This window comes from Ipomoea nil, unplaced genomic scaffold (assembly GCF_001879475.1).
Source record: "Ipomoea nil cultivar Tokyo-kokei standard unplaced genomic scaffold, Asagao_1.1 scaffold0937, whole genome shotgun sequence".
In the NCBI taxonomy this organism is placed as follows: Eukaryota; Viridiplantae; Streptophyta; class Magnoliopsida; order Solanales; family Convolvulaceae; genus Ipomoea; species Ipomoea nil.
In genome coordinates, this window is record NW_017617365.1 from 1,254,703 (window position 1) to 1,267,156 (window position 12,454).

Below are 12,454 nucleotides of genomic sequence, written 5' to 3' on the forward strand. Positions count from 1 at the left end.
TCAACATTACCACGCCTTGCTGCTATGTGGAACACCCCGTCATCCTCCAACACCCCCCCCCCCCCCCCTAAGCTGGAGCATGCAGATTTTGTATGCCCAACTTAGAGATGAAGAGTTGATACTGCGTAGTAGGCAAAGGCTTGGTAAACCCGTCTGCAATCTGGCCTGAGGATGGAATAGAAAGGAGCTTGACTAGACCTTGAGTTACTCTTTCCCGAACAATGTGACAATCAATTTCTATATGCTTGGTTCTTTCATGGAAAACGTGATTCTTGCAATGGCAATGGCCGACTTGTTGTCACAAAAAACTGGTGATGGCTTGCTCAATTCAACCTGTAAATCACGGAGCAAGGAGGTAATCCATTGTACTTCACATACGGTCGTAGCAAGAGCACGATACTCCACCTCGGAGGAAGACTTGGAGACCGTAACCTGTTTCTTTGATTTCTAGGAAATGAGTGCTGATCCAAGAAACACACAAAACCCAGTGATTGATTTCCTTGTTTCAGTACAAGTCGCCCAATCTGAATCAGAAAAGACTGTAAGCTGCATACTGCCATTCTTTGGGTAATGTAGCCCCTGGCCAGGAGCGTTCTTGATGTAACGTAGAAGGCGATGAGCAGCGGACATATGAGCCTCAATAGGAGCACCAACAAACTGACTTAGCTGCTGAACTGTGTAGGCAATGTCCGGTCGAGTCGCGGTGAGATATAATAGTCTGCCTATCAGGCGTCTGTAGCTGCCAATATCACTAAGAGCAGGACTATTATCATGAGTAAGACACAGGTTTGCCACCATTGGTGTACTCACGGGCTTGCTGTGAAGAAATCCCGATTCATCAAGAATTTCTAGGGCGTACTTGCGTTGACATAAGTTCAATCCATCTTCAGTCTAGCATGCCTCTATCCCCAGAAAATAGCCCAGATTGCCTAAGTCTTTGATCTTGAAGGCACTATCAAGGAAAGCTTTAAGTTCTTGGATTAGAGACATGCTAGCACTAGCAACTAGGATGTCATCGACATATACAAGGAGCACAATGGAAGTGGCATCACGTCCTTTTGTGAATAAAGAGGGGTCGGATTTAGACTGCTGAAATCCCACCTTCATTAATGCAGCAATAAGCTTCGCGTTCCACTGTCGACTAGCCTGTTTGAAGCCGTAGAGAGATCGTAGAAGTTTACACACTTGATTTGATTTTTCTCCTTAAAAACCGGGTGGCAAAGTCATATAAACTTCCTCGTCCAAATCACCGTGCAAGAACGCATTGTTGATGTCGAGTTGGTGAATGTGCCAGCCCCGGGATGCAGCAACAGCCAGAAAGGATCGAATCATAGTCAGTCTGGCTACGGGGGAAAACGTTTCAATATAGTCGACTCCTAATTGCTGAGTGAAACCTTTGGCCACCAACCTCGCCTTGTAGTGTTCTATAGAGCCATCAACTTTGAGTTTGACTTTATACACCCACTTGCATCCAATAGGCGTCTTCCCAGGAGGCAACTCTGTAAGTTCCCAGGTATTGTTCTCTTGCAAAGCTCTAATTTCAGCATTCGTGGCATCTTTCCAACAATCATGGCGTACGACTTGATTGTAATTTTGTGGCTCAGCAACAAAAGTGACAGCCATGGAAAAAATCTTGTGAGGCATGGCAAGGTTACTGTAAGAGATAACCTTAGATAGAAGATGAAGAGAAGAGCCTTTGGTCAAGGCCACTTGGCAATAGTAGTCTTGAAGTCTGTTTGGTGCATGTCTGTTTCTGGAAGAGCGCCTAAGTTGTTGCATGGGAACATCTGGAGTAATAGACACTTCTTGTGTGTTATCATCATCATTAAGACTGCATTTTGCATGAGTATTGGACTCCAAGGATGAGGGTGTACTATGATCTGCAAGGTCCTGCAAAGGAGAGCTATGATCCGAGAGGTTCTGCTCCTGGTTACTAGCTGAATTATTATCCTCTGTATGATTTGTGGTTGCTTCATACTGCATGGGGGTTACAACTGGAATGAGAGGAAGAGATGGCTCAAACTGACTTGAATGTGGCATAGTCGAATTATCACCAATTTCAGCAAAGGGGAACTCCTTTTCATAAAAACTAACATCACGTGATATGAAGGTAGATTTTTCAACAATGTCATACAACAAATATCCTTTCACATCTGCCAGCATTTCAATGAACACACACTTTCTACCTCGTGGAGCCATTTTATGTCTAGCAGTTGATAGTGTAGCAGCATAGCAGAGGCAGCCAAATATCTTAAGTCTGCTCACATCCGGTTCTGTTCCATATAGTTTCTGAAAGGGACTTGAACCTGCAATAGTAGGAGAAGGAATTCTATTGATTATGAAAACTGCGTGCATAACGCAATGTCCCCAAAACTCAAGTGGGAGATGAGTTTGAAATCGGAGGGCCCTTGCAACATTAAGAATATGCTGGTGTTTGCGCTCAACAATGACATTTTGTTGTGGTGTGTTAACGCACGATCTTTGGTGGATGATGCCCTTTTCAGTGAAGAATTCTGCCATGTGAAATTCTGGTCCATTATCACTGCGGATGGTTTTGATTAAAGAACCAAACTGTGTTAGTGCATAGGCATGCAATTGCTTTATGAAATGTTTAGCCTTAGACTTATTTTTCATTAAAACGCAACCAAGTAAACTGGGAGTAGTCATCCACTATAGTTAAGAAATAACGTTCTCCTTTCAAGGAAGAAATAGGGAAAGGACCCCATATGTCTATGTGCAGAAGCTCAAAGCTAGCTGTTGAATTAGTAGTACTTAGTGGAAAGGGAGACCGTTTCTGTTTGGCTAGGTGACAAACATCACATGCCACACTCTTAGCATTAGAGACATGAATATTATTCAGTAAGTGAAGTTTATTGATTGGAAAGTGGCCCAATCTTTGGTGCCACACTTCACTACTAGTACACTGTAAAACAAAGCTTTTAATAGGTAAACTTGGTGGTTGCATCAACATGTACAAACCCCTCTCTTGCCTAGCTAAACCAGCCACTGTTCCATGAGTCCCCTAAATCACACATTGATCAGACATGCCCTCTCTTGCCTAGCTAAACCAGCCACTGTTCCATGAGTCCCCTGAATCACACATTGATCATACATGAAGATTAGTTTGTAAGGAGTGTCTTGAAGCAATTTACTCACTGATATAATATTGAACTGGAACGCAAGGATATGCAAAGCTTCTTTCAACCACAAATCATCACTAATCTTAACATTTCCTATGTTCTCAACAGGAATACGCTGCCCGGTTGGTAAGTTCACTTCAGTTTTCTCAACAACTCGATAATCAACAAGATATTCAAGAGAACAAACAATATGGTTCGTAGCTCCAGAATCAAGAATCCAAGTAGATGAATTTATTGAAAGGGAATTAATGTGAGATATAGAGCACTTGCCTTCATCCACTGATTGTGTCTCACTGAAGGTAGGGATCAAGGATACCGCTGCAGTGGTGGTGGAACCAGAGGGTTGTCCAACTTGTGTCTGAAGAAGAGATATGATCTGTTGTAGTTACTTAGAGCTGATTCCCACATTCCCTGCATTATTAGTCATGCCAGCAACTGTTTGCAACTGTTTTCCCTTAGATTTGAAGCCTGGTACCCATCCCGGGGAGTAGCCATGCTTCTTGTAACACTATCAATGGTGTGCCCAACCATTCCACAGAAAGTGCATTTGGCATTCTTGTTCCCGCTGTTTCCTCGTTTATTAAAATTGAAGTTATTCACAGCAGCAGTAGTAACATTGTTATCAAACACAGATGCTTGGCTATTCTGCACTGTGTTAGCTTGGTTAATTTCCAAATTTCCTAGACTCAGATTTGCTAGTTTAATTTATCTTTCTAGCTTTTCAGCCATTACAAACACCTTGTAAACCTCTGGCAAAGGATCAAGAACAAGTACGTTTGATTTCAGACTACTATAATCTTCATTTAGGCCCTGAAGAAAACAAATGAGCTGATCGGCATCTCGTTCGTTCCTAATCTCGTTAATCAGATCACAAGCACATCTAGGATTGCATTTACAGACAGGTAATGGCCTCAAAGTATTCAATTCCTCCCATAGAGTATGGCATCTAGTGTAGTATTCATTAACAGAGAGGTTACCTTGCTTTAGACTGTAAATTTCATTTTGAACACTTGAAATTCGTTGAGCGTCTCTTTGCAAAAACCTGCGCCTTAGATCATCCAGACGTACTTGGCTTTGTCTAAGTGCATAATGCTCTGCGCGATCGACGGATGTACCGATTTGAAGATCCACGAGCATATCATTAACTTGCAACGTCTCCAAGCTAGAAACTGCCTTTGATCTGGAGCTGTGGTGCTTCCATCCACGCTACACCATTTGTTTTTCACCTCGAGCACAATGCACATAGAGATGCTCCAAGAGCCGTAGTTCGAGCTTCCTGTTAACGGAGGGCTAACCAGAACTGCACAGGGATGATCGGTGGAGCTAAACAATAGAGGATTCTCGAGTTCCTCCAGATTAAGACTTCTTTGCGTCTGAGGAAACAGATTCCTCTGCATGGATAGGAGACCGAGTGGTAGGTGAAGCGATGTGAGTTGTTTGAGTTGTCGCCGGAGCTGTCTCTCTAACGCCGGAGACGGCGGCTGCGTAAGAGCAGAGCTCTGATACCATGATGGAGTTCACATTCGAACCAGGGAGAAGAAGAACAGAACTTGTTTATTAGGAAAATAATATCTTGAGTGTTGCAGACTACAAAGCAGAGAAAGGTTATACACAATGGATAAAAGCGGGAAGATAATATCAAGGTGGTTAAAACCAATTAACAGATGGAAAGACAAGAACGCCCCTAACTAGTGGCTGCATGCTGGCTTGAACCGTCATCCTCCAACAATTGAACCTAAGAATTGGATTGCACTGGCACATGAAGGGGAGGCTGATCGTAGTGACGATAATTCTAGTGTGCAGAAGGATAAAGGTGCCATGCAAGATGTTGTTAACAGTACCGAACCAATTATTGAACAAGGTATGGTTAGTTCAAAAATTGATACCATCTGTGTTGAACAGAAAAAACGGAGGATTGAGGATGAAGCTGCAGGTTCTGGTACATCGGTGATTAATCTATTATCATTGACTACCAAACATCTTGTTCAAAAAAACATGGTATAGGCGGGTTTGGTTTCGCAAATCCGCAAGGAAATACGAGTATTATATCGTGGAATTGCCGGCTGCTTGGCAACCCGATGGCAGTTCGTGTTCTAGCAAATATGATCCACTCAATGAGGTCGAAGATGGCGTTTTTAATAGAAACATTTGTTAATCAGTAGAAGTTGGAGGTAATCCATATACAGCTTGGGTTTAGTAATATGCTTGTAGTTTATGCTCAGGGCCAGAGAGGTGATTTGGCACTTCTTTGGTCGGATAGTTGGGAAGTTGATGTCACAAGCTTTTTGCAAAATCATATTGATGCAACAATTGTTCTTGACATTAGTAGCCCTGATTGGCGATTCACCGGTTTCTATGGATTCCCGGAAAGACATCGAAGATGGGATTCGTGGAATTTGTTACGAACTCTTGCAGGTTTGAATACCCTTTCATGGGTAGTGATGGGGGATTTTAATGATCTCCTTCATTAGTCGGAGAAAAGAGGACGTTTGCCGCACTCGGAATGGCTTATAACAAGTTCTCAGGAAGCTATAGCCGACAGTGGTCTTCAAGATTTTCCTTTCATGGACTATCAGTTCACATGGGAAAAGTCCAAGGGCATGCCAGCAATAGTTGAGGAAAAATTAGATAGGGTCTTGATAACTGATTTGTGGCATACTCTGTTTGACGGTGCGAAAGCAATCTCTTTTCCTTGCCCTTACAGTGACCATAATCCAATTATGATCAGGCCGGTAAAGTTTGAACATTCAGTGCACCGCAAACGGTTTTGCTTCGATAATATGTGGCTAAGAGAGGATGTCTGCCGTGAGATTGTGGAACATAGTTGGTTAAAGATGACAGAGATGGATGTATTTACTAGGATCGAAATATGTAGCCAGGGCATAGGGCGATGGGGAAGAAATTATAAAAAGGAGTTCATTATTGTATGCCTTTATTATACCTTTGTATATATATGTGTGTGTGTGTGTTCTTGGATTATGATTGACAGGATAATGGTGCTGGCACCTGACCCGGATCATAAGCAGCATCTGACCCGACACCACATGGAAACCCAACGGGCAAAACTCCAACGGGCAGAATTCCAACGGCTGTCACCTTTACTACCATTGATGTCACCATTGATGAGAGAGAATTAAAGGCTTAGCTCCCCATTTATGCTTCATGTTGTTACCGTTAGCAGCTTTTATATAAGTAGGGACTCCCCTCAGCTTGGAGGGGGACGTTCAATACTCTGGACAAAGACACGGTACTTTTCATACTGAGACAAAAGGGCAATACCACTATTGTTACTTTCTTATTCGTTACTTTATATTATATTTCCGGTAACATATTTACCATCATTGGTGCTTTCATTGAGAGCCTGAGTCCAACACTCAAGCAGGCGACAACACACACAACTCTTTTCCTCTTTCAACAGCAAGCTTGAAAGAATGGTGTCCCGCAGCTCCCACGGTTCCCGCAACGTGAACAATGGCAATGCCTCACGTGACCTCCGGGACCAACTCACCAACAATCGCGGAGGGGACCTCCGAGAACAACTCAACAACGGGAGGTACGGGGACCTTCGAGACCAACTCAACAATGGAGGGGCGAACCAAGTCGTGAACCTCCAGGCGACCATACAACGAGCAGTGACGGCGGCGCTAAACCAAGTGGCGGTGGGACTGCAAGGCCAAGTGCCCCCGCCGCGGCCCCAGGAAATAGGGGTGGAGACCCAAAGAAGTGGACCGGCCAGACGACAACTAGGCCCTTCCCAATCTGCACCAGAACGATTGGGACAGAGGGCGCCCGTGCGACAAAGATTAGGATCACGGGCCGAGGGATCCTCTACCAGAGGTCCTCGCCAACACGAAAACAGAGAAGCCGAGAGATCACCCACAGAGGAGGTAGGCGAGTCTCGGGAGCCGACCTCACGCCAACACGTTGATGAGTCGGCCTTACGTCGACACTTGGAAGAGCGGCAGCCGACCCCGCACCGGCACCCTGATGAGTCGGCCCTGGTCGAGAGGCTGCAGAGAAGAATCGAGGAGTTAGTAAGAAGGGTGGAGGCACGATATCAGTCGCCGGAACCCGAGGTACGGATGGCAGCACCATTCTCCCCAAGCATCATGGACGTACCTTTGCCGAGGGACTTTAGGTTGCCCGCCATCAAGGAGTACACGGGGGTCACTGACCCACGTGTCCACATGACAAGGTACAAGGCTACTATGGTAATGAACGGGGCAGGGGACGCCATCATGTGCCGAGCGTTCTTGTCCACCCTGGATGGAGCGGCCCAAGACTGGTTCAACACCATCCCTGATGGGTCGATCCAAAACTTTGGGGAGTTGTACAAGAGCTTCCTGACATACTTCTCCGGTAGCATACAGCGTAAGAAACCCTTCTCTCACCTCTGTGTAGTGAAGCAAGATAGAGGCGAGAGCCTCAAAGACTTCCTGATAAAATGGAAAAAGGAAGTTAATAATGTTTACGACTTCGACTCCAAGGCGGCGATCCCGATATTTATCCATGCCTTAAGATCAGGGTATTTCCACAAGCAGTTGAACGCCCACCACCCCGCTCTTACGAAGAGCTGATAAGGACGGCTAGCCGCTATGTCGAAGCAGAGGACGTCGACAGGAAGAAGAAGGACGAAGAGGATGGTAGGAAAGGTGGGAAGCTTGGGAAAGCGGATCCGCCCAGCCAGGCACCACTCTCGAACCACCCGACCGCAGGGAAAGGCCGAGACCACGAACGACCTCGCCTGGTCCCTTTGCGTAATCTAACTCCTCTTACCCATCCCGTCAGTGTCATTCTAAAGCAAGCTGAGGAGATGGGAATGGTAGAATTCCCCGAGGAGTGCATGAAGGTCTCCCCGAAGGCGGACCAAACAAAGTACTGCAGGTTTCATAAGCAAACTGGCCACGATACGGATGAGTGTCACGTTTTGAAGAAACAAATAGAAGAACTCATCCAGCAGGGCTACTTCCGACATTTCGTCAAGCGATCCAAGCAGCAGCAATAGTCGCAACACAATCCACCAAAAAATGTCTGGAGGAATGAGGATGGCACAGAGCCGTCCACCTCGAACGCCAAAAAAAGAGAACACGACCAAATATCTGAGCACAATGATAGCGAGAAAGAAATCGAGGTGGTGCCCAGACGACAAAAGAAGCACACCATACACTTTATCTATGGTGGACCCGTAGGGGGTGACACGCCTGCGGAAAGAAAGAAGTGGAGCCGGCAGCTATACGTGGGAGAAGTGGTGAGTCTTCCTAGAGAAGAGAAACAGAGACAGGAGGCCATCACCTTCTCTAATGATGACCTCCCAGAGGGCCCGTTACCCCATCATGACGCCCTGGTGATTGAGATGGACGTCAACAATGTCAATGTTCGCCACATCTTAGTCGACACGGGAAGCTCAGTCAATATGATGTATTACGATGCCTTCACCAAATTAGGGATACCTAGGAACCAGCTCAAAGAAGTACGTACCCCACTCTCTGGATTTACGGGAGATTCAGTGGAGACGGAGGGGTTAGTGGTCTTACCAGTGGAGATAGGCACGAGCCCTAACATTCGCAAACTTGACGTGGAATTCATCGTGGTAAGACTCACTTGTGTGCACAACATCATTTTGGGGAGACCGGCACTGGAGGACCTCAAGGCCATAGTGTCGGTGGAACACTTGTGTATGAAGTTCCCTACTCCGAGTGGGATAGGAGTCGTCAGAGGAGACCAGTGAGCAGCACGCAGTTGTTACGTAAAAGCATGCAAAAAGATTGGCGGAAAGGACCTTCAAGTCCACACCATCTGCAAGGATGATCGATCGGGTATGGAACTCAGAACATTTAATTAGATATTATAAGTAATATTTTGTAGTCGTGGTCCGCCCAGATCTGTAAACAATACTTTGTAATCATGGTCTACCCAGGTTACTTTGCTCAAATAAAAGGTTCTCAGCACCGCCTTCGATCAACCAAAAGCCGACCGACGCCACATTGTAAACAGAAAAAAAAAAATAAAAAAATAAGGTCGAGGCGCACGCCTCGGCCCAAGGCACGACTGAGGCGGCGCCTCAAGCCGAACCGCAAAAAGGCCTGAGGCGCGCGCCTCGGTCACTAGCCGAGGCACGCGTCTCGGCAGCGCCCACGGCTGAGGTGACGCCTCGGCCAAACACGGCTAAGGCGACGCCACAGCCGAAAAAAAAAAAAAAAAAAAAAAAAACCGCCAGGCGCACGCCTCGGCCAGGCCGAGGAACGTGTCTCGGCCATTGGCCGAGGCGCAGCACCTTGGCCTAGGGCCTGAGGCACGCGTCTCGGCCATTGGCCGAGGCGCAGCACCTCGGCCTAGAGCCTGAGGCGCACGCCTCGGCCGGGCCGAGGCGCAGCACCTCGGCCTAGGGCCAGAGGCGCACGCCTCGGCCGGGCAGAGGCACGCGTCTCGGCCTAGGGCCTGAGGCGCATGCCTCGGCCGAGGGCCTGCACGCCTCGGCCAGGCCGAGGCGCAGTATCTCGGCCTAGGGCCTGAGGCGCACGCCTCGGCCAGGCCGAGGCCCGCGTCTCAGCCAAAGGCCGAGGCGGCGTTGCAGCTTGTCCTTAAAAAAAAAAAAAAAAAGAGGGGCTGGAGCTACCAAAAGCCGACCGACGCCACATTGTAAAAAAAAAAAACCAAGGTCGAGGCGCACGCCTCGGCCCAAGGCACGACTGAGGCGGCGCCTCAAGCCGAGCCGCAAAAAGGCCTGAGGCGCGCGCCTCGGTCACTGGCCGAGGCACGCGTCACGGCCAGCGCCCACGGCTGAGGTGACGCCTCGGCCAAACACGGCTAAGGCAACGCCTCAGCCGAAAAAAAAAAACAAAAAAAAAAACAAAAAAAAAAAAGCCGTCAGGCGCACGCCTCGGCTAGGCCGAGGCACGTGTCTCGGCCATTGGCCGAGGCGCAGCACCTCGGCCTAAGGCCTGAGGCACGCGTCTCGGCTTAGAGCCTGAGGCGCACGCCTCGGCCGGGCCGAGGCGCAGCACCTCGGCCTAGGGCCTGAGGCGCATGCCTCGGCCTAGGGCCTGAGGCGCATGCCTCGGCCGAGGGCCTGCACGCCTCGGTCAGGCCGAGGCGCAGTATCTCGGCCTAGGGCCTGAGGCGCACGCCTCGGCCAGACCGAGGCCCGCGACTCAGCCACAGGCCGAGGCGGCGTCGGAGCCTGTCCGTAAAAAAAAAAAAAAAAAAAAAAAAAAAAAAAGTGGGGTCGGAGTTCGCCTCGGCCACGACCGGTTGAGGCGCACACCTTGGCCACGATCGGTCGAGGCGGCGCCTCGACCACGATCGGCCAAGGCGCACGCCTCGGCCACGGTTGGTCGAGGCGACGCCTCAACCATGATCGGCCAAGGCGACGCCTCGGCCACGATCGACCGAGGCGCACGCCTCGGCCACGAGCGGTCGAGGCGACGCCTCGACCTCGAACAATCTGCCGGGGTGCACGCGTTTGCCACGATCGGTCTAGGCGACGCCTCGGCCGTGATCAGCCGGAGGCACGTACCTCGGCCAGCCTAAGCCGCAGCCCGTCTCGGCCAGCCAAAAAAAAAAAAAAAAAAAAAAAAAAAAAGGCCACCAGGTGCACGCCTCGGCCAGGCCGAGGCGCAGCACCTCGGCCTTGGGACTGAGGCACGTGTCTCGGCCGTTGGCCGAGGCGCAGCACCTCGGCCTAGAACCTGAGGCGCACGCCTCAGCCAGGTCGAGGCGCAGCACCTCGGCCTAGGGCCTGAGGCGCACGCCTCGGCCAGGCCGAGGCCTGCGTCTCGGCCACTGGCCGAGGCGGCGTCTCAGCCTGTCCGTAAAAAAAGAAAAAAAAATAGTGAAAGAAAGAAAGATAGAAAAAAAAATGTGGGGCCGGAGCTCGCCTCGGCCACGATCGGTCGAGGCGATGCCTCGACCTCGATCGGCCAAGGCGCACGCCTCGGCCACGGTTGGTCGAGGCGACGCCTCAACCATGATCGGCCAAGGCGACGCCTCGGCCACGCGCGGTCGAGGCGACGCCTCGGCCACGAACGATCGGCTGGGGTGCACGCCCTGGCCACGATTGGTCGAGGCGACGCCTCTGCCAGCCTAAGCCGCAGCCCGTCTCGGCCAGCATAAAAAAAAAATTCATCTGTGATTTAGAAAATAAAATGACATACTCGGGATCAACCGGGATTCTGCACGATACCAAGCAAATTCAGTCTTACTCCCTAGTCAACTCAAACACATCCGTAGACTCGGGAGTAGGGGGGATTGGTGACAGGATAATGGTGCTGGCACCTGACCCGGATCATAAGCAGCATCTGACCCGACACCACATGGAAACCCAACGGGCAAAACTCCAACGGGCAGAATTCCAACGGCTGTCACCTTTACTACCATTGAAGCCACCATTGATGAGAGAGAATTAAAGGCTTAGCTCCCCATTTATGCTTCATGTTGTTACCGTTAGCAGCATTTGTATAAGTAGGGACTCCCCTCAGCTTGGAGGGGGACGTTCAATACTCTGGACAAAGACACGGTACTTTTCATTCTGATACAAAAGGGCAATACCACTATTGTTACTTTCTTATTCGTTACTTTATATTATATTTCCGGTAACATATTTACCGTCAATGATGAATAAGATAAGTGAGATTATACCCATACTTTCTTCTTTTTCTCCTACTCTTTTCTCTGACAATTCCTTTATGATCTTCAACAATATACTATTTCATATATATCTAATTCGTTTCATTGAGAATTACTACGAGCTAAAAGGCAAGTTGATTTCAATATTTCTCTCAACATTCTATATCTCTTTATCTCTTTATTATGTCTCTCTATATATTCTATCTATCTTGCCTCCTTCAAAAATTCAATCTCCCTCTGATTCTTCCTTTTTTTTTTCTTGGTTTTAGCAAGTGGTGCTTGCTTGATACGAGATCATATCAATCGATCAACTTGGCTTATATTTGTTCTAGTTGGTGACTTGCCGAAGCATTTGTTGACCGATTGATATAGTAACTTACAAAACGTACTTCTAGAATTGTGGTTTGATTATTGAATAGTTGAGGTAATGCATTTGGTAGGTTTTTAAGTTTAGTTTGGTTCGAGGGCTAATATAAATCGTAAGGAAGAGGTTTGTTTCCATTCAATGAATTGTGCTTTTGACTCTTCGCAAATTATGCCGTGGAAACGTGTTCATCATGCTTTGTGAGCACGGTTCCAAACGGCATCGTTTTTACGGAAAAAAAAAAGTTAGTTAATGTGCTGTTAACGGCGTTTTGCATTTTATGTTCAGATTATGAATTTACATTTATTAAATTATGAATTTTCTG

At 48.1% G+C, this 12,454-nt stretch overlaps 1 protein-coding gene across 1 annotated transcript; it reads right to left on the bottom strand.

Moving 5' to 3' along the window:
- Positions 1-447: 447 nt before the first annotated feature.
- Positions 448-798, bottom strand: LOC109179597 (uncharacterized mitochondrial protein AtMg00240-like). Its single transcript, XM_019329098.1, has one exon. The coding sequence runs from the start codon at positions 796-798 to the stop codon at positions 448-450; it is 351 nt and encodes a 116-aa protein (XP_019184643.1).
- Between the last annotated feature and the right edge of the window lie 11,656 nt (positions 799-12,454).